The sequence below is a fragment of the Leucoraja erinacea genome, chromosome 16, assembly GCF_028641065.1.
Source record: "Leucoraja erinacea ecotype New England chromosome 16, Leri_hhj_1, whole genome shotgun sequence".
NCBI lineage: Eukaryota > Metazoa > Chordata > Chondrichthyes > Rajiformes > Rajidae > Leucoraja > Leucoraja erinaceus.
Window position 1 is genome coordinate 9,960,004 of NC_073392.1, and position 23,303 is coordinate 9,983,306.

At 43.3% G+C, this 23,303-nt stretch overlaps 1 protein-coding gene across 2 annotated transcripts in view; it reads right to left on the bottom strand.

Annotated features, from left to right (window-relative positions):
- Positions 1–20,258, bottom strand: part of mdfic2 (MyoD family inhibitor domain containing 2) — an 87,641-nt gene extending 67,383 nt beyond the window's left edge. For both annotated transcript variants that reach the window (XM_055647665.1, XM_055647664.1), the window contains exons 1-2: positions 19,658–20,258; positions 18,979–19,066 (exon numbers count right to left, since the gene is read on the bottom strand). In XM_055647665.1, the coding sequence (XP_055503640.1) occupies positions 18,979–19,066 (88 nt within the window). In that variant the 5' untranslated portion in view covers positions 19,658–20,258. The remainder of the gene's footprint in view (positions 1–18,978; positions 19,067–19,657) is intronic.
- Positions 20,259–23,303: the final 3,045 nt, after the last annotated feature.

The window sequence follows — 23,303 nt, forward strand, 5'->3', positions numbered from 1 at the left end:
GTCTTCAGACAGTTTAATCAGAAAAGCCCTTAAAAACTCCCAATCAAACTCTGATTTGATTTAAGAACATTATAGTACATGTATTTTTTGCCAGGAAGACATAAAACTACAGTCCTACTGTACTGTACTGCAAGGAGCTGCCGATGATGGTTTACAAAAAAAGACACAAAGTGCTGGAGTACCTCAGCTGGTCAGGCAGCATCTGTGGAGAACGTTCTCCCGAGATGCTGCCTGAACCGCAGATTTACTCCAGCACTTTGTGTCTTTTTTTTTTTAAACCTAATATATAGTTTCTCATAAATAATTGCCCTGTTCCAATCACTTGCTACACAGCCAGTTTCAAAATGCGTAAATACTGTCATTCAATAATTCACTTCTGATTTTAAACTCCAGCATCAATGTTTCACTTTGCGAACTGCGAGTGATAATCACAGCACGTGGATTTCAAAAGACTGCTTGCATTCTTAGGTGAATTGCAGCTTATGATTAAATACCAAGTACGATTCTGCTGTCATAATATAACCAGCTCGGGTAGGGAAGAGTTAGGTGGCTGGGCAAAAATAATTAACAATTAAATTAGCTGCAATAGATATCTGGAAAGAAGGTTAAATTATCAATGATTTAAAAATATGTTTTTTTACTCAATATTTACTCAATCCTCCAAAAGTGAAGATTCCATGTAATCAGGGTTTAACTGATATCATTTGTTGATGTTTGGATTAACTTTTTGCATTGTTATTGCATTAAGTTCAAATTCTATTGTTTGGAGTTTTGAACTGGATTTCAATACATTTAATAACTTTAATGAGGATATTGCCCGACTTGAGGACCTGAGCTATCGGTAGAGTTTGGGCAGGCTAGGACTTTATTCCATGGAACGCAGGCGGATGAGGGGTGATCTTATAGAGGTATAAAAATCACGAGGGGAGCAGATAGGGTGGGGGCATCGTTTTTTTACCCAGACTAGGGGAATCACGAACTAGAGGACATAGGTTTAAGTTTAGAGCAGAAAGATTTATGAGGAACCCGAGGGGCAACCTTTTCACACATAGGGTGGTATGTATATGGAACGAGCTGCCAGAGGAGGTAGTCGAGGCAGGTACTATAATAATATTTAAAAGACCTTTGGACAGATACATGGAAAAGAAAGGTTTAGATGGGTATGGGCCAAATGCGTGCCGGTGGGACTGGTATAGTCAAGTCAAGTCAAGGGAGTTTATTGTCATGTGTCCCAGATAGGACAATGACATTCTTGCTTGCTGCAGCACAACAGAGTATTGTACTCAAAAATACAGAACAGTTCAGTTCACCTCTAATGTTAACAATAAACTTTGTCTTATTATAAATAATTATAAGCTTTCAATTTGAACTAAGATCGTAAAATAAACATTATTATACTGTACGAGTGAAAACCTGGTGCATTGTGGTACGTACAGTGTCATTATGGTCAGGTTACTGGGCTCGTAAGGCTAAACTAATAATCCAAGAACATGTGTATAAATGCCAACAGAACATGTGGGATTTAAAATCAATTATTTAACTAAGTTAGTGACTAAAATGCCACTATCACTAATAGTAAATGTCCCTTTAGTTCACTAAATACCTACGTCTAGAGTTCGCATTGGTCTGTCTAATTTGTGGACACCTCACTCACAGCCAATGTGCTTGATTCTTAATTGACCGCTGAAATGGCCAGGTTTCCATAAGGCGTAGTTTCCATATTGCTCAATTTGAAAGGGCCTGAACATTCACAACCTGCTTATCAAAGACAATACAGTAAACCTTTGCAATAATGGACCTCTTTGCAATAAGGGGCGCCTCGTTCCACTATAACCTAAACCCATTACATACAGTGGTATTAAGTTATAGTGGAACGAGGCTCCCCTTGCAAGGAGCAGGCGCCACATGGCAGGAGCTTCCTGTCGCAGGCGGGAAGAGAGCGAGCAGCGTGAAGATGGCGTGAGTCCCGGGCCCGTCCCTGTCTCACCGCGCGTGGGCCCGGGGGCTCAGCGGCTCCCCGGCCTGTGAAGAATGATCCCAAGAATGAGTGGGTTTACCTATGATGAGCATTTGACAGCAATGGGCCTGTACTCGCTGGAGTTTCGAAGAATGAGTGGAGGACCTCATTGAAACATACAGAATAGTGAAAGACTTGGATAGAGTGGATGTGGAGATGATGTTTCCACTAGTGGGAGAGTCTGGGATTTAGAGGTCAGAGTCTCAGAATTAAAGGATGTTCTTTGAGGAAGGAGATGAGGAGACATTTCTTCAGTCACAATCTGTAGAGTTCTTTGCCACAGAAGGCTGTGGAGGCCAAGTTAATGGATATTTTTTAAGGCACAGATAGATTCTTGATTAGTCCGAGTGTCAGGGGTTATGGCGAGAAGGCTGGAGAATGGGGTTAGGATGGAGAGATAGATCAGCCATGATTGAATTGAATCCTTTATTTGTCATTCAGACCTTTCAGTCTGAACGAAATGTTCAGACCGAATGGTGGAGATTCAGATTGAATGGCGGAGTAGACTTGATGGGCCGAGTGGCCTAATTCTACTCCTATCTCTTCATCCTATGAATTATCGCTTGTTTAATCCCCACAACGCCAGTTTTCTTTATCCCAACCTTTACTCCCCACCTCACTTGGTTATAGCGGACAATCGGCAATAACGGACACCATCCTGCAGGCCGTTATAGCAAGGGTTTACAGTGAAGACATTCCCAACAATGACTATATCACACCAACAAGAAAAAAACATTCATTTGAACAAAAGTTCTCATTTGTGATATTCTTATATTGATACTAAATCTCTCACGATGCCCCTCGTTTAATCTGGCACCCCAGTACCTAAAATCATTTCACAATTTAAAATATATTTTTTAAGAATAATTTTCCAAGCATGACTCTGGTGGTGAGAAACTTTGTCATTAATTACTGGAGGAAGCTGAAGACACACTGCGCGCAGTTCTGAACCGTGAAGAAACAGACTTCATGCCAATTTTTTCCCCAAAATATGTAATCACATGGTGTCGTTTTCTGAATAACAGCATAATGGTTGAAAATTACACCCTCGGGTCAATTTCAATTATATCATTCTCAGATCCTCTCAAAAGTGTTCTTAATAAAGATTTCCAAAAATGTGATCTGCAGCAGGGATTAGACTTCATCTCTTTCTCTTTGCTGGCACGCTTCCATGTACATGTTCAGCCTGAGGTAGGTTAACAGACAGAGGGAGTAAAACAAAGGCGAGGATCAAGCTAAAGAGCGCACAGAGGGCCGAACGCAAAGAGTCAAAATGAGCGGCATGGTGCTGTAGCGGTAGAGTTGCTGCGTTAGAGCGTCAGAGACCCGGGTTCGATCCTGACTACACGTGCTTGTCTGTGCGGAATTTGTACGTTCTCCCTGTGTACCACGTGGGTTTTCTCCGAGATCTCCGGTTTCCTCCCACATTCCAAAAGCGTGCATGTTTGTAGTCTGATTGGCCTGGTATAAATGTAAAACTATCCCTGGTGTGTGTAGGGTAGTGTTAATGTGCGGGGAACGCTGGTCGGTGCGGACTCGGTGGGCCGAAGGGCCTGTTTCCGCCCTGTATCTCTAAAACTAAAAAACAAAACTTTAAAACAACTAAATCAACCCACAGGTAAACAATGACATAAAGTTTCCACTGGGATAAAATACAGGACTGAGGAGTCAGCAAAAAAAAAAAAAAGATAAGGTGATGGGTAAACCTGATGATAAAGCAAACTTGACATAAAGATGGCATGAATTGATTTTTTTTCAAAGTAGCAGAATAAATTGTTATGGGTTTGACAGATATGGAAGAACTAAGTTGAAAGCTGCCCTGACTGATGGGGGGGGGGGGGGGGGGGGGGGGGGGGGGGGGGGGGGGGGGGGGGGGGGGGGGAGATCTTTTCTCTTTGATGACTATAATGATCCTATGCAAAATGTATTTCTAGTGGGTGTGAATTTTCAGCATAAAACTGATCGCACAGTGGCACTCAACTAACAATCACTTTCTGACAGGTTGTGAGGACAATTGATGAAGGGAATAGAAATGTCATCTTGATGCTGTTTGAGAATACTTTGAGTGCTATTGCACAAGGTGGAGGCACATTGTTGAGCTATGACATTGTTGCGCTGTTACCTGACATTGGAATTAGTCCAGACTTGTCGTTATTTCTTCAAAGTCAATTCACAAATGACAAGCTTGGGCTGTTCAGATCTAACGTTTGTTGGGCTTTTGGGTAGGATTTGGCTTCTCATTTGTCACCGCAGACAAGGTATTAGTTAACAGGAGCGTGCGATCCATTTTAAATAAACATTTGTACTGCTGCTTCCTCAAAGGCATTCTTTGACAATCTCAACGTTGAAGCCTGAAGGATGTATTAGTATCAGAAAGACACTTCCAGTCGAGTCAAGCAAGATTTGCAATTGACTCTGTACCAATCTATATCTAGTTCACTTTGCAACCTGTCTGTGAGGAGGTTAATTTATAAAGATTACGGTACAAACTTGGAGAGCACAGTTCCTAAACAAAATAGTTTTTTTTGAAGCCAACCTGTTAGACGCAAGCTATTTGTCTCAATTTTTCAGCTCTTGCCTCTCTTGTTTTTAAATGTAAATTGTTTCCTCACCACAAAAACTCAATTTAAACTTTAAGATGGTTAAGCTTAAGTTTAAATTAAGCAGTAATGTTGAAGACACTTGAGCCTCTGACCAACTTGTTCCCTGTTTGATGATTGTCTTGGAGTGTTTACACAAAGAATTAAGGGGCTGTCCCATTTGGGCGACCTAATTGGCGAGTTTAGAAGAGTTTGAAAAAATGACATGTTGAAGACCTCCTTCGACTATGTTGAAGACCAGCTTCAACTATGTTGAAGAACTAGCTACGACTAACTTTGGGAAAATTGGACACCGAATAGTGGAGAGTGAAGACGACCTCCTTCGATCTCTTTCGACCTCCCTTCGACTATGATGAAGACTATCTACGACTACCTTCGACTACCCACAATTACCTACGACTAACATGCCGACCTACTACGACTAAACCCACCATTAAAAAAAGTATCGATTTTTTTATGACGACCTTTTTTCACTCGCTGGTATTTCTTAACATATTGAAAAAAACGCCGCAACCTAGCTGAGGCCTCGAGTACGCGGAGACCACTCTCGAGCATGAAGGAGAGTTACAAAGACCTCTTACGACTCCGTGTTGACCATGCTGCGAGTATGAGGATCGAGGGCAAATTCGCCAGAACTTGCGGATTAGGTCACCCAAGTGGGACAGCCCCTTTAGGTATCACCTCAAGGAATTTAAACTTGGAGAGCACAATTCTGAAACAAAAGTGTTTTTATTTAAAACCTACCTCTTGGACAAGTGTGGCAATTCTTCAGCTCCCTCTCTTCTTTTTAAATATGAATTGTCTTCCTCACCACTAATATCTTCAAACTTTAAGATATTTTTTTTAATTAAACATTAATGCTGAAGACATCTGAGCCTCTGACCCACGTGCCCTGTGTTATGATTTTTGACTTTAGAATTTAGAGATACAGCGTGGAAACAAGACCTTCGGCCCACTGAGTCCACGCTGACCCGTGATCATCCCGTACACTTGCACTATCCCGCACTCAAGGGACAATTAACAAGCCAATTAACCTACAAACCTGTACGTCTTTGGAGTGGGGGAGGAAACCGGAGCACCCGGAGAAAACCCATGCAGTCACAGGCAGAACGTACAAACTCTGCACAGACAGCACCCGTAGTCAGGATCTAACCCGGGTCTCTGGCACTGTAAGGCAGGAACTCTGACGCTGTAAGGCCACCTATCGTGGCATTTTTGCACGCAGAAGATAAAATTAGGTATCACTTCAATGAATTCCCATCTCAAGACAGCCATAGATGGTGTCACAGGTATTCTGGACAATGAAGATGTTTTTGCTAAATGTTTCATTTACTGGCATTTACAAGCACAAATGTGCTATTGTGCTTACATAATGGTACATCTCATCGAAGTGAGTCATGAAACAGTTTCTTCAATGCGTAGATGATATGCACTGAAACACAACTTTATGCACCCACTGTAGTACAAATTGTGATTAGAAGTTGATTAAAATACAGATACAGCTGATTTTTATCCCTAGCCTGTAAGAGAAATCCATTTATAGGTGAATGATGGATTAACATTTGGAAAGCTAAAAACAAGGCCATTAATCTATTTAATTGTATACTGTGTGGATGGAGTGCACAATTATACAGAAATTACTATTATTATATGCCTCGAGGTACAAGTATTCACAGAAATTAATGGCGGAACATCTAGCTTTTACAGCCTTATTTTAAGTAGAATATAATATGATGTTTACGTGAATTGATTAGTTGTCTAACACCACAGCAACATTTGTTAAGATGTATTACTATTGACAGAAAGATATTGCAGGCTAAAATCAATAGAGGTGCAAATCACTACCTAAAAAGGACACATATTGGAAAAAAAAGTTCTTATTAAAATAAAGAAATGTACTTGCAGCACAAAGTTTTAATGAAAATCTAGATTTTATTCCAAAGCTTTGCTTTAGTTTAGTTTGGTTTAGTTTAGAGATACAGCGCAGAAACATAGAAAATAGGTGCAGGAGTAGGCCATTCGGCCCTTCGAGTCTGCACCGCCATTCAATATGATCATGGCTGATCATCCAACTCGGTATCCTGTACCTGCCTTCATCCCTTTAGCCACATCTAACTCACTCTTAAATATAGTCAACGAACCGGCCTCAACTATCTTCTGTGGTAGAGAATTCCAGAGATTCACCACTCTCTGTGTGAAAAATGTTTTTCTCATCTCGGTCCTAAAAGACTTCCCCCTTATCCTTAAACTGTGACCCCTTGTTCTGGACTTCCCCAACATCGGGAACAATCTTCCTGCATCTAGCCTGTCCAACCCCTTAAGAATTTTGTAATTTTCTATAAGATCCCCCTCAATCTTCTAAAGGCCCACCGAGTCTGCTCTGACCAGCGATCCCCGCACATTAACGCTATCCTGGACTAGGGATACATTTTTATACATATATCTACAATCCTGGTAGACACAAAATACTGGAGTAACTCAGTGGGACAGATGGCATCTCTGGAGAGAAGGAATGGGTGACGTTTCGGGTCGAGACCCTTCTTCAGACCCGACCTGTCCTGGTCGAGTCGGTACGTCTCGACCCGCAACGTCACCCATTCCTTCTCTCCAGAGATGCTGCCAGTCCCGCTGAGTTATTCCAACTTTTTGTGTCTACCTACGATTTAAACCAGCATCTGCAGTGCTTTCCTACACGACCTACAAACCTGTACATCTTTGGTGTTGGGGATCATTTCTGGTGAGGAACACACAGTAGTTTAAAAGTATCACTAAGTATTATTACACAGAGAGTGGTAAATCTCTGGAACTCTCTGCCACAGAAGGTAGTTGAGGCCAGTTCATTGGCTATATTTAAGAGGGAGTTAGATGTGGCCCTTGTAGCTAAAGGGATCAGGGGGTATGGAGAGAAGGCAGGTACAGGATACTGAGTTGGATGATCAGCCATGATCATATTGAATGGCGGTGCAGGCTCGATGGGCCAAATGGCCTACTATTTTCTGTTATTCCAAAAATACCAAATTTCAGCTTAGTTTGGAAACCAGATTACATCAAGTGAGTATCCTGTTTTGTAAACACCATTAAAGTATGATTTTCATTGCACGAAAGATTGGCTGCGAGTTCACGCTGTGTAATATCAGTGCACACAGTGATTGCACTTTACTCTGACCTACTTTTTAATTCTAATGGTTAGTGGCTTTGAGTTGGATGAGAAAATAAGATTATAAACCTCAAATTGGCTCCCTCTGGGTTAATGGAGTTTGAGATCATAGTTGGGCAGCCAATCTCAGGAAAGCGAGCAGGCGGTTGTATGTATTCATTTTTGCAGGCTTTTTATTTCTCTCTTCAATCTCCATCTCCTTCTCAATCTTAGACTGCCCTGATCTCTCTCCCTCTTTACATTGTCCCCACTTATCACTCCTTCATTCACTTCTCATCACCATGACCATTACCATCCTCTGCTTCCAAAAAGCAGTTGGTCCAGGGATATGATTCTCACTTTGTGTTCGAGAGATCCCTGGTTGGAATCCTGGACGAGCACACTTTGGGGCGGCACAGGTTCGCAGCGGTAGATTTGCCGGATTCGATCCCGACTATGGGTGCTGTTTGTATGGGGTTTGTACATTTTCCATGTGACCTATGTGGGTTTTCTCCGGGAAGCTCCGGTTTCCTCCCACACTCCAAAGACGTACAGGTTTGTAGGTTAATTGGCTTGGTATCAATGTAAATTGTCCCTAGTGTGTGTCGGATAGCGTTAGTTTGCGGGGATCGCTAGTTGGTGCAGACTCGGTCTTGTCTTCGCACTGTATCTCTAAATTGAACTAAAAGAAAATCTCTCTTCCCCTCAGAGGAAGTCACACAATTGGAAGGTGAAACGATAAATACTGCTATTAATTTCTGGCGGGTGCTCAGGAACCTTGAATTGTCCCCCATTATTTACAAAGCCAACGTCTTCAGTAGATTGGAGAGATGAGAAACTGCAGATGCTGGAGGCTTGCAACAAAAAAAAAAAAAAAAAAAAAGTGCCGGTTGTACTCAGCAGGTCAGGCAGCATCCGTGGTGAAAATGGATAGATGATGTTTTGGGTCAAGACCCTTCTTCAGATTGATTGGAGTGGGGGTTGTGGTGGCGCGGGGTGGGATGGGAAGAAAGCTGGAAAAGAGACGAGGTTGGGCCAAAATCTGGCAAGCGATGGCAGAGAGGTCAGTGCGGCTGCTGATGGACTAGAACGGACCACGTGGAAGTGAGGTCGCCGCTCCCGAGGGAAGGAACAAAGGGGGGACCGCCGTGAGAGAGGGGGACGAGCAACGGGGACCTGGCATGGGGGAACCGCAGTGAGTGGGGGGGGGGTATTGTAACTTTGTAAGCGCTCTAATGGGCGATTATTTGCATACCTTGGCAGGGGATGCAAGCAAAGAATCTCACTGTGACTTGTCACATGTGACATTAAAGTATTCAATTCAATTCAAGTGACAGGCAAAATACAGGCAAGGGGAGGGTGGTGATTAGTGGATGGGTGGAGCAAGTGATAATAGCTGGAGGTAAAAAGCAGACAAAAGGGCTTTAGATAAATATAGGAGAGGAGCGACAGGATGCAGTGAGTGTGGAGAATGGAGAGTGTTGGAGATGGGAGGCCATCTACGAGGGTGTTGAGGGACAGGAACACTGGACTTTCTGTGTAGGGAGATAAGACGTGCTGCCTGCATGGTCAGCTTGTTGCCTTTGAAAACCACATCTATGGTGTTCTCAAAGTGCAGGAAGGAACTACAGACACTGGTTTACATCAAAGATAGACACAAAATCCTGCAGTAACTCAGCGGGACAGGCAGCATCTCTGGAGAGAAGGAATTGGTGACGCTTTAGGTCTGAAGAAGGGTCCCAACCCGAAATGTCACCCATTTCTCCTCTAGACATGTGGCCTGCCCCACTGAGTTATTCCAGCATTTTATGTCCATCGATGGTGTTCTCAAACTCATGTTGCATGGTCATCATGAAGCATCTCCACATTTCACTGCTGGAAGTCAGTGTTGTCACCAAGAATGCCTGTCCATGGTGCAAAATGACCCTGGAACCTGGCATTAAGGACCTTTCCCCTAGTGTAGATCCTCTCCATTCAGGCATCAAGGTGTGAGCCCACTGCTAGTGATGTCAGCCCATGCTCACTCCCTGCCCTGGTGATTACTAGACCGCGTGCAGAAGTGATAGTTGTGCAGGTCCCTTCAACACCACAGTTGCATAACTACCAGCCACCCCTGTGACAAAAATAAACCAGAAGGGTTAGTGGGCCATGCATTTCCCACAAAAGGAAATATGGAAGGGCTGCACGGTGGTGCAAGTTCGATCCTGATTATGGGTCCCGGGTTCGATCCTGACTACGGGTGCCGGGTTCGATCCTGACTACGGGTACTGTCTATACAGAGTTTGTACTCCCTGTGTGATCACGTGGGTTTTCTCCGGGTGCTCCGGTTTTCTCCTACATTCCAAAGACACACAGGTTTGCAGGTTAATTGGCTTCTTAAATTAAAAATTGTCCCCAGTGTGTAAGATAGTGCTAGTGTTCGGGTGATCGCTGATCAGCATGGACTTGGTCGGCTGGAGGGACTGTTTCCATGCTGAACTCTCCAAAATCTCACTATACATTTTTAAAACAGTGCAAAGATCCAATGCAGTACTATTTATCATTATTCTTTGGAAAAACATTGAATTTCTAGGCCTTGTTTTGATAGGTTACTAATCAAGTTGTATTGCTTTTGATGATCAGTGTATTTGAACTATAATGTTTTTCTGCTTAATTTTACAAAGTCATACCACATAGAGCATGTTCTTACCTTATTCATATCACCAAAATGTATCATTTAACATCCCACCTCATATTTCGCTTGGGCAGCTTACAACCCAGCAGTATGAATATTAATTTCTCTAACTTCAAGTAACCCCTGCATTTCTGCTCTCTCCGAATTTTCCCCAGCCCTACTCATCGTACTGGTTTCACTGTCTGTATAACTCATTAACACCTAGCCCAAAACCAACTATGGATCATTGTGGGCTCCACCTTTCCTTGATCGTCATTACTTTTTGCATATCTTTCATTAATTTGTTCCATATCTCTCTATATCGCTGTGTACATCTCTCATTTCCCTTTCCCTTGACTCCCAGCCTGAACCTAAATGTCACCAATTTCTTTTCTCCAGAGATGCTGCCTGACCCGCTGAGTTACTCCAACGCTTTGTGGCAATTTTCACACTAAAACATACATTTAGACATACTAAAAAAACAAAAAAAGTCGAAAGGACAAACACGCTGCTGGCGAGGCTGCCGCTCGCGGCACCACCCGATGACGATGATTGTAAAGCCAGAGGGAAGGAAACCTACCTTTGTCATGATGGCCTCTACACCTACAACCTTGAGACCAACTAATACTCTGCCAACTTTTGTATTATCTGCAGACTTGTAATAGTGCGCTGTTCTCCTTGGTTTGGTGAGTTCATAAATAAATGATATCAAGAGTAATGCATCTCCAATGCATTTCCCTTGGCAAACAACACCACAAACCACAGTTCAGTTTGAATACATCCATTCTCCCTCATCCTTGGCACCAAATCAAATCCATATTCACACTCACATTTTTTGTTTTAATTACATGGACTTCTATATTCTAAAAACAAATATTCCATCTGGCCTTTTGTCATATCTCCTAAAAACACCCCAGGCACATCTATTGCAGAACTGTGATTTTTTTTTTTTTACTTCACAAGACAACGCTGTTCTTGAGTGGTTTCCCTTTAACAAAGCCATGTCGGTTTTCTGTGATTAACCCATGCTTTTCCAGATGGAACCAGTGAGTTTAATGGCTAATAATGCCAATAATAATGGCTTCTAATGATGTACCCGCCAGCAATGCCTGACTTGCATACAGTTTACCGTTGAGCAACTTGCACACAATTTGATGCTGAAGGTGGTACAGTGGAAGGGTTGCTGCCTTACTCTGCCTCCCCGTGACCTGCGTGAGTTTTCTCCAGGTGCTCCGATTTCCTCCCACACTCCAAAGACACACACAGGTTTGTGGTCTAATTGGCTTGGTAAAATTGTAAATTGTCCCTAGTGTGTGTAGGATAGTGCCAGTGTGTGGGGGTCGCTGTTCGGCATGTACTCGGTGGGCCTGTTTCCACGCTGTATCTCTAAACTAAACTAAAATCCTGAACTGCTTAAACTGTTTTGATTCAATGCAATCATGTCATGGTCCCACTCTACCTGAAGTCCCAGCAAAAGTAGATAAACATTTAATTGCCAAATTTTGCTAATTTCAGATCTTTTCCACTATCTGGTACCTTCAAAGTTTGAGATACCAAATTAAATTGTTGTAGGATATGGAAAAAAATGACCAAATCACTAACTTGAGACATTTTGACAATATAATCATCAAAAAATAATTTGAAACTCACTGCTCCTACCAATATCTGATTATTTTTAAACTTCAATGACAATTACATTTCTATAAAAGGCATTACATCACCATTCATTAACCTTTTTTGAATGCTCTATCATCATCAGTCAGTTGTCAGAGTCTTTCACCCTTACATATTCATTGTGTATGATGGTAATTCTTCTGTGGGACTTTGTGAATTGAATAGAATTTAAGTATTATACTTAATTGAAAATAAACTATTATAGCCTAAACTGCTTGTATAAAAAACCATTATCCTTATATGCAATAATTGTCAAGCCAATTGCTAACTGTAATAAAATTGAGCTCTATTTTTCATGATTTATCAGGACTTGCTTATAACCCATTCAAATAAAGCGAGTGCACTCACCTATTACTTCATGAAGTGGAGAAAGTTTCAAATATTATGGTCTCCATGTTATGAATACTAAACATACAAGGCCTTCATCTCTAAATACATGGCAGAAGCCATATCAGGCATATTTGATCAGGTATGTAGCAAATCTGGACTATGCAGGTCAGCATTAAACAAGAAGTACACAAAAAAGCTGGAGAAACTCAGCGGGTGCAGCAGCATCTATGGAGCGAAGGAAATAGGCAACGTTTCGGGCCGAAACCCTTCTTCAAGTGTTTTTCCAACTAGATTTGTTGATAAACCAGTAAGAAAATAGCTGTACATGACAATAACTGCCAAACAACCTTCCACCTTTTACCCCCTCCCCCCTCCCTTTACCTTTCCAGGTGAAAATTTCACCTGGAGAGGAGTGACAAAATTAATCATAAATTCTAGCACCTAGCAATATTTTATAAAAATAACGTGCATAGTTGCCTTTTTTTGGACATTGGCCAATATTACTGCAATGTGCAGACTGTACATTTTGTCTCTTCTTATTCTAATGCTACTTAATCCATTTACGCTGCAGATGCTGGCTAGAATTCTGTGATATGTACACATTTCTTTGTAAAAGCTTTCAGCCTGATAATGGGCAGCTTGGACATCACATGCTTTTAGATGTCTACAAGGCAAGAAACCCAACTAATCCATTTCTGACCCATAAACTAAAAGTACTGTACAAGCATTGCACATCTTGTAAATTTAAAAGAATAAAACGTCCTGGAGATACTCAACGGGTAAAGGGCCTGTCCCATGAGCATGCGACTCCATGCGGCAAGCGCGACCTAACGTGGTCGCTTGAGCCGTACGGCTTCGCGGGGCCGGTCCCACTTCGATCGCCGGAGCCGTATGGAGTTGTGTGGAGCTGGTCCCGACATTGCACGGGGCTACGAAAAAACTGACTGTGTTCAAAAATTCCACGCGGCAACGGCCTGCCGGCCCGCAGCCGCCTCAACGCCATACGCACCGCCTCGATGGGCATACGCAGCGTCTCGACGGCGTACACAGCGTCTTGATGCCGTAAGTCATGCGCGAACCTCCCGCGGACTTCGCTCGAACTTCACGTCACTCACTCGACCTCCGCGCAGCCCCCGCTTCCGGTTTGGTCGCGCTTGCCGCATGCAGGTCGCATGCACGTGGGACAGGCCCTTTAGGCAGCGTCTGTGGAGAGAGAATTTTTTTTGTTTCAGGTCAGCGGTCTTTGATCAGAATTGGGAAAATGGGGAATTAGTCCGGGGGACTGGAACAGATGGAATGGCGGCACGGTGGTGCAGAGGTAGAGTTGCTGCCTCACAACGCCCAGGTGCTGCCTGTACGGAGTTTGTACATTCTCCCAGTGGGTTTTCTCCAGATGCTCTGGTTTCATCGCATACTCCAAAGATTTGTAGGTTAATTGGCTTCAGTCGGTACCATCTTTGGAGGGAGTTCATGTTGTGGGTCGACAACATCAGAACTGCACCCCTGAGATCTGTGGTAGTCCGAGGCGAAAGATGAGGAGGCGTTCCTTGAACTTAGAAACAAAGTGCTGGCTTACAAAACAAGTGCTGGAGCAACTCAGCAGGTCAGGCAGCATCCCTGGAGAACATGGATCGGTGGTGTTTAGGGTTGGAAATGGAAGGGTTCAGAGCCAAAACGTCACCTATCTGCATCCTCCTGGGATGTTGCCTGACCTCTGTGTCCTTCTCTGGTAGACGCATTGTTTCAGCCTGGTCTTGGCCCGCAGAACATATTTCTTCCTCTCTGAACTCTTCATTCTCTCCTTGTCCAGTCCCTTCCCACTTACATTGTGGGGCAAAGGGCTTGTTCATATGCTGTACTGTTCAATGGTTTACATTCATGATATTTCAAATGCCCCACTCCACTTTGGCAATGTCCAGCTTCCTGGTCCCCATCAACTTATGTTCACCATGGATTCCAATTCTTCTATATCTCCATTCTATATCTACATTCTATTCCTGAAAAGAATATCCAATTCCCCCTTTGCCATCTCCTACTGTACGAGGTAATTCACGAGTCCTCCCAAATTTCCCTGATTCAAACTCGGACAATTACGGTAATGGCCGCTCGTAGGTACTCCGGGCTCTCCTGGACATTTTTCAAATGTTGAAAAAGCTTCACGAGCTTACCGCATTTCCCGAGTACCTGCTGTTAGCGTTACGAGCCGCTAAGAGACGTCCCGAGCTCCGACGTACCCGCTACGTACTTACCATGAGTTTGGTCTCGGGAGAGCTCTTGGGTAAACTCATACAGTGGGACAGGCCCTTTATTCTACTGGCTAAACGTGTTCTCATGTTAACCACAAGGATACAGCACCTCTTCTTAAATGGCATCATCACCATTTGTGGCACCAGTTCCTTATGTTCTCCACCCGATTGCAGATTTTCCCCTTGCTCTTTCCACCATTCCTCCTTTATGCAGTTTTAATCATACATTTTATCACCTTTTGGAGTCTGACGGAAGACCATAGACCTGAAATGTTAACTCTTTCTCATACCACAGATGTATCCTGCTCCACTGAGGTTTTCAACATTTTCTGTTTCTCTATCACTCTTCTGGCCAGTGTTTGGTTTGGTTTAGAGATTCAGCGTGGAAGCAGACCATTCAGCCCATCGAGTCCACGCCGACCAGCGATCACACATACCCTACTTCTATCCTACATGCAAGGGACAATTTACAGAAGCCAATTAACTTACAAACCTGCACCTCTCTGGAGTGTGGTGGGAAACCGGAGCACCCAGAGAAAACCCACGCGGTCACAGGGAGAACGTACAAACTCCACACAGACAGCACCCATAGTAAGGATCGAACTCGGGTTTCTGGCACTAAGGCACATGGTGGGCTGAAGGGCCTGTTCCGCACTGTATCTCTAAACTAAACAAAACGTGTTTGGCCACTTAATTCTAGACAATCCCAGGACAAAAGTCTCTTATACTTGGAATGACAGTCCCAGCTTTACAACTATCAAAGCTCTAACCCATTAATGACTTTGCCTTCTGAATAGAAATATCTGTATCACTTGATCTTGGAAAATGGAATGAAAGTTGTAAAGGAATCCATCCACATCTGAGCAATTAATATCTTTCGTCCAAAGATAGACACAAAATGCTGGAATAACTCCGCAGGTCAGGCAGCATCTCCAGAGAAAACGAATAGATGACGTTTCGGGTTTTCCACCGTCTACTATGCAATATTTGACAACTAACTACTGTGTGGGACCTCAGTGACACAAGTCAAGAGGCACTTGGAAGTATCTCCCAATACTTTAATCCATTAAGCCATTTTGTTTCCAAGTCTTGGTCTTTGATTGACTTCACTGGAGAATATTTACATTGAGTTGATGACTGACTGTTTGTAGGGCTGCTCTTACTAATTCAACTGCCAAGTTGGGGAGAGGGTGCATGGCGTAGGTCTAAGAAAGAACTGCAGATGCCGGTTTAAACTGAAAATAGACATTAAAAGCCATAGTAACTCAGCTGGTCCGACCGCATCCCTGGAGGAAAGGAATGGGCGACGTTTCGGGACGAGACCCTTCATCGTGTAGTAGGTACAGAGCAGGTAGATTGCATTCCGATTAACAGCAAAATCAGATCAAGTACCTATCCATGTAACATCACAATGCCACAAAACCTTTAATTCAAAACACTAAGCCAGTCTCTGATGTAACTGACCCGAGTTACAAGGTTGCGTGATACCCAAACACCATTGTTTGAATACAACCCACTCAGCCCACAGCCCCATAGCTGAAGCGTCCACGTCGCAGGGCTGGAAACGGGAAGTATCCCGAGCTAATTCTGCTACCACCATCATCTATTGCAACAAGTGATGGCTCCCACTGATTGCCGCCGGAAGCTTGCGTCCTTTTCAGGATGGACGATGACAGCGATGTCAACATTTGGAACATGGAAGATGGACACGAAAAAAGAAGAAGGTACACAAAAATGCTGGAGAAACTCAGCGGGTGCAGCAGCATCTATGGAGAGAAGGAAATAGGCAACGTTTCGGCCGAAACACACGAAAGAAGAAGACTCAGCCCACAAACTTAAATTGACCATTACAGGAATTCCCATTGCCACGTAACGTACTTGTGTTGAATGCCATTATCAAAAGCCAACATTATTTTTCCTTCTTCCAAAACTCACACAAAACTCAAAAATGTCATTACATTTGTTACTTTTGGTACGTTGATGACTGTCGTTGTTTTCTGCTCCTTGTGCAGAATTTGAACCTTTTTATTACTTTTGCCGCCAAGCAGGTTCCACCCACCCCTCTCCTTCACACGGTCTACCTCTGATCATTTCCGTTCCCCCTCCTGATCACTCTGCCTCTATCTCAGGTACCAGGCTAGCCACAAACACCCACAGCAACTCACAGATAGCTGCTTCCACTATAATTCCTCCCATCCTGCCTTTAGTAAAGATACTATGCCATCCTCCCAAGTTGACACAAAATGCTGGAGTAACTAATTTTTATATGGATGTTCATGAAAAAAAATTCCTTTCTGCACTCTATGGATGGGTTTATATATACAATAAGTTATAGAGGAAATAGCATATCATTCTATACGCTATTGTAATATTGCATTAGGGCTCATTCAACACCAAAAATATATTCCTCGGAATACTTTTAATCTGCTTTCTGAACTGTCTCTTTATCTAAACTTTCTGATCCCCTTCTGAATCCCATCCTCCTGTCAAGCATGCTTAAACCAACCCCAACAGTGTGAGTAAACTTATCCCATAATAAGGACATTGGTAGAAAATGCTGAAGAAGCATAGCGGGTGAGGCAGCATCTATGGAGCGAAGGAAATAGGCAATGTTTTGGGTCGAAACCCTTCTTCAGAAGAAGGGATTCAACCCGAAACGTTGCCTATTTCCTTTGCTCCAAAGATACTGCCTCACCCGCTGAGTTTCTCCAACATTTTTGTCTACCTTCGATTTTCCAGCATCTGCAGTTCCTTCTTAAACATTGGCTGCTGCTATTATCACTCACCCCTTGGCAAGGTCCCACTTGTCTGTAAACGATTCCTCAGGAATCTAACAACTCTTTTCTACACCACCTCACCAAAAATTCATTGGTTCTTCCTCACAAATTCTGGACTCACTGCCTTTGAGGTCCTGCTCTTCAACTACATTCCATTCTTGTAAACTCCTTCACAGAGTATCTCTCCTCTTGCAATCCACGTTGTTGATGCTGATACGGGTCACAACGTCTGGCTGGTTACCTTCCTCTTTCAAGAAGCTCTGAAGCCATTAAGTGACATCCTTGACCCATCATTGTACATTTTTTTATTTTAAGTTAGTGTGCATTTCTAAACAGTGAATGACTAAAACTGTGTAGCAAGGAACTGCAGATGCTGGTTTAAACCGAAGACAGACACAAAAAGCTGGAGTAACTCAGCGGGAAAGGCAGCATCTCTAGAGAGGAGGAATGGGTGATGTTTTGGGTCGAGACTGAGGGGTCCAGAACAAGGGGTCACAGTTTAAGCACAAGTGGAAAGTATTTTAGGACCGAGATGAGAAAATCATTTTTTACACAGAGAGTGGTGAATCTGTGGAATTCTCTGCCACAGAAGGTAGTTGAGGCCAGTTCATTGGCTAGATTTAAGAGGGAGTTAGATGTGGCCCTTGTGGCTAAAGGGATCAGGGGATATGGAGAGAAGACATGTATGGGATATTGATTTGGATGATCAGCCATGATCATATTGAATGGCGGTGCAGGCTCGAAGGGCTGAATGGCCTACTCCTGCGCATATTTTCTATGTTTCTATGAGACCCAATCTTCAGAAAACTATTCTCCCCCTCTTCCCTTCTCCTCATTCCATGGTTCATGGTCTTAAATTCTTTTTCGATTCACATTTACAAAATGTACACCATTCATCATCTTGGGTTAAATAACATCTGGTGCAGAACTTCTATTTTCATTACCCTTAAGTATATTGTTTAAGCTGTCCTTGTATATTTGTTCACTTTTGTCATATGTATCATGCCTGCATAAATGATAGTATCTATCCCGAGATATTTAGCTGATAAAACAATTAAGGTTCCTGGATTTACTGAGAAATAAAATGGAAATTCATTAGTCATACTGAACCTTCAGCACATGAAGAATGTAATAATATTTGCTTTCGTGAAAGCAATTATATGTATTTGTTGGCCTTCTTTCTGAAATTTTCCCTTTTCCATCTCGTATGAATTATACAAACATTAATGTTCTACGAAAAGTTGTAAATAAACCTTTAAATTGTTGCATGAAAGTAAATCTTATTAGAACATTCATTTTGTTGTGTTTATACATTAAAATTTAAAGAAGAAATGGTGCAAAATATCCATTCACAGCAACCTAACATGGACAAACTATTTGTTTATCTAACAGGTTCAAAATAGATAACACAGTTCCATTTTATTTACTTGCCTTTTAAAAGTTAAATACACATCTAAGTAATGCAAAATAATGTTGTGTGTTTGCTCTTGCATGCACAATTTAGTAGTACTCCCAATGGTAACCAGAAATGGCTCCATAACTCACCGTTATTGACCATTGAGCAGTTTTCTTTTCGATGGTCAGAGCATTCTGGAAGAATTAATTCTTTCCCATCCATTGCAAATTCAGTCATCTACAAAGGCAGGTTAATCAAGAATCAGCAAAAAGCTTCAATGGATCGTAAATGGCAAAAAAGAAATCTACTTCTTTATATAAAGTAAAACTAAAACTTCTGCAACATAAACATTCCCTGGGTTTCTTTCATAACTTTTGCTTCTATTGCCTTAAGTCAATGTGTTAATGCCCAAAGAAAAATTAAGTTGCAACTTTGCAACTTGATGCAGGAGTTACTGCTAATGGCACTTCTGAACAGTGAATTTGATAATTTTATTATTTTACAGAAAAATCAACATACTTTATCAAAATTATTGACACCACACTCTGAAATACTGGATGTCTCAATTCAACGTCAAACCGTTAGTTGCACCTTATTTATATGCACCACAAGAGATTCAGGATTGGCACATATCATTCACTGCTCGTCAACAAGGAAATAGACCCCTTGTTTGACTTCATCCATTGCACAGTTTATATCAGAAAGAATCATTACAAAAAAGGCATAAGCCTAAGAGGGCATTTTAGACCAGTGAATGCAAAATATAACTAAAATTTGCAAAGATGATAACAGGCATTTTTTTGTAAACGAGTGCAGGGCGCAAAGTACCGGAGGCAGCAGCGTCTTGAAGCAAAGCAACTCCCCCGGTGAACGGCGCTGGGTAGCCGGCCCGGGCAGCGTAGTTTGCCGCCCCAGTGCCGGAGCCCCTCTCCGCTGCAGGCTCCGTCTGGTCCGCCGGCATCGCTCGCCTGCAGCCCGGCACAGGGCGTGTACGCGGCCGCCGGGGGCGAACCAGCGGAGCGGGGGGGGGCGAGAGAGGCGGTGAGAGAGAGGGAGACAGATACTGACAGAGAGGGAGATAGAACGAGTGGGAGACAGAGAGGGAGGGAGATGGATAGAAAGAGATAGAGAGGGGGAGGGAGATGGATAGAAAGAGATAGAGAGGGGGAGGGAGATGGATAGAAAGAGATAGAGAGGGGGAGTGATTAGAAAGAGATGGAGAGGAGGAGAGATACAAGAAAAAAGGAGAGAGGACAGGAAGGAAGGAAAGAAAGAGAGAGAGAAGAAGAGGAGAAGGGAGGACGAAAAAGAGAGGAAGGAAGGAAAGAGAGAAGAGGAAGGAAGAAATGAGATAAAGGAAGGAAAAGAGAGAAAGGGAGAGGATGGGAAAGAAGGAAGGGAAAAAAGATGGGGAGGAATAAAGAGAGATTAGGGGAAGGTGTGAGAGAGGAGAGGAGAGCAAGGGAGGGAGGGAGAGAGGATGGGGAGGGAGGGAAGAAAGAAAAAAAAGGAGAGAAGGAAGGAAAAGAGAGAAAGAGACGTGGAGGAAGGGAAATGGTTGAGGAGGGGAAGGAAAGAAAGAGGGGAGGAGGGGAAGGGACGAACGAGAAAAGAGACGAGGGGAGGGGAAAGGAGAGATTAGGGGGAAGGAAAAAAAGAGGGGAATGGGAGAAACAAAAAGAGTGAAGCGGTGGAAGGAAGGAAAGGGGAAGTGAAAAGGGGAGGTGAAAAGAGGGGGAAGAAAGGAGTGTAGAATGGAAGGAATAAAGGAAGCAAATGGGGGAGAGAGAGAGAGAGGGGGGGGAAGAGAATTGAGTGAGAGCAGGGAGGATGGAGGGAAGGAACAAATGAAGGGAAGGAATGAAGAGAAAGTGCAGGAAATGAGAGGGGAGGGAGGGAGTGGTTAAGGAGAGGGGAGGGACAGATGGGAGGAGTTGGGTGGAGGAGGGAAGGGAAGGGCAAATGGGGAAGAGGAAGGAACATCAGAGAGAATAGGGGGCAGAGGAGTGAGAGGTGAGGAAAGGATGGAGACCGTGGGAAGCAAGTAGGGAGAGAAGGCAGTAGAGAGAGCGAGAGGCAGAGTAGAGGAGGAAGTGTTGGGGAAATGAAATAGGGAGCATGGGAATAGGATGGGGAAAAGCAGTGAAAGGAAGAGCAAGGAGAGAAAAAGTCAATGAAGGTGGGGAGAGGAGGAAAGGGAAATAGAAAGGGATAGGAGGTGAAAGAAATAGGTTGGAAAAGCTTAGTAGGTATGGAGAAAGATCAAAGAAGGAAGGTATGAAGAAAAAACACAATTGAATTTTCATGTCCATCTTGTTACAAATGTTGGCCTCGGTGTCATCGTCCATCCTGAAAAGGACGCAAGCTTCCGACGACAATCAGTGGGAGCCATCCCTTGTCGCAATAGATGATGGTGGTGGCAGAATTAGCTCGGGATACTTCCAGTTTCCAGCCCCGCGACGTGGACCCTTCTGTTATGGGACCACAATCGAGTTGAAGAGAGAAGACTATCTTTAACCGAACGTGCACAAAACATTATTCCCTTACTCCTGTATCTTATACTCTGTGGATGGCTTGATTGAAGTCATGCATGGTCTTCCCGCTGATTGGAGAGCAGGCAACAAGCTTTTCACTGTACCTCGGTACACATGACAATAATAAACTAAACTCAAGGGCGTGTCCCACTTACATGACCTTTTCGGCGACTGACGGCACCCGTCATAGGTTGAAAATTTTTCAGCGACCTATGAAAGGTGCTGGCAGTAGCCTAAAAAGTTGCGTAAGTGGGACAGGCCCTTAAGGGAATGGGAGAGAGAAAGAGGGGACATGGAGGAACAGAGGGAGAGAAGGTGGATGGGTCGAGGGAGGGTGAATCAGGTGGAAAGGAAGATATTGTAACAAGAGAGGAGAGAAACATGGAGAGTTCATAAGTTCTAGGAGCAGAATGAGGGCATTCGGCTCATCAAGTCTACTCCTCCATTCGATCATGGCTGATCTATCTTTCCCTCTTAATCTCATTCTCCTGCCTTCTGCCCATAACCCCTGGCACTCGTACTAATCAAGAATCTTTCCATCTCAACCTTAAAAATATCCATTGACTTCCACATCCTTCAGTGGCAATGAATTCCACAGATTCACTGCCCTCGGACTAAAGAAATTCCTCCTCATCTCCTTTCCAAAGCACGGAAACAGGCCCTTCAGCCCATCAATTCCACACCGACAGGGATCACCCCATACACTAGCATCATCCTACAGACTAGGGACAATTTTCAATTTTACCGAAGCCAATTAACCGACAAACCTACATGTTTTTGGAGTGTGGGAGGAAACCGGAGCACCCAGAAAAAAACCCATGTGGTCACAGGGAGAACATACAAACTCCATACAAACAACACCCATAGTCAGGATTGAACCGGATCACTGGCGATGTAATGCCCCTATCCCACTTAGGAATCCTGAACGGAAACCTCTGGAGACTTTGCGCCCCACCCAACGATTCCATGCGGTTCCCGGAGGTTTTTGTCAGTCTCACTACCTGCTTCCACTACCTGCAACCTCCGGCAACCACCTGCAACCTCCGGGAACCGCACGGAAACCTTGGGTGGGGCGCAAAGTCTCCAGAGGTTTCCGTTCAGGTTTCCTAAGTGGAACAGGGGTATTAGAGGAACAGGGACTTAAGGCAGCAACTCTTCCACTGTGCCACTGTGCCACACAATTAAATTACTTATGAAAAGAGAGAAAAAAAGTCAATAATGCCAATGATATTAATAGAATGTATAAAACAGATATTAAATGATATTATTAGAATGCATAGATATGTTTATTGACACACGAGATAGCCGTGTCCCTAAATCATTCAATTGAGCTTCCCCTGTGCGAGATTTTGATGGAGACCTTGACCTATTTATTTTTAACAGACTAATCAAGAAACAGAAGAATGTCTTACAAACATGATAAACTGTCCGAAGAAGGGTCTCGACCCGAAACGTCACAATTTCCTTCCCTCCAGAGACGCTGCCTGCCCCGCTGAGTTACTCCAGCATATTGTGTCTATCATGATAAACTTTCATGTCCCCGTATCAGTAAAGTATTTTATGACCCTGGGATTTTCCAGCATTTTGTCAATCATCATTACTAGAATAAAAACCAGAAAGTCTCAACAATGTGTCGAGGGAGAGAGAAATATGGGAGAAGGGTGAGAAATATTGATCTAAGATTCTATGTAATAAACTGTATAAAACCATGAGAGGAATAGATCAGGTAGATGCACACTGTCTCTTGCCTAGAGTAGGTGCATCGAGGACCAGAGGAGGTAGGTTTAAGGTGAAGGGGAAAAGATTTAATAGGAATCTGAGGGGTAACCTTTTCACACAAAGGGTGGTGGGTGTATGGAACAAGCTGCCAGAGGAGGTAGTTGAAGCAGGAACTGTCCCAACGTTTAAGAAACTGTTAAACAGGTACATGGACAGGATAG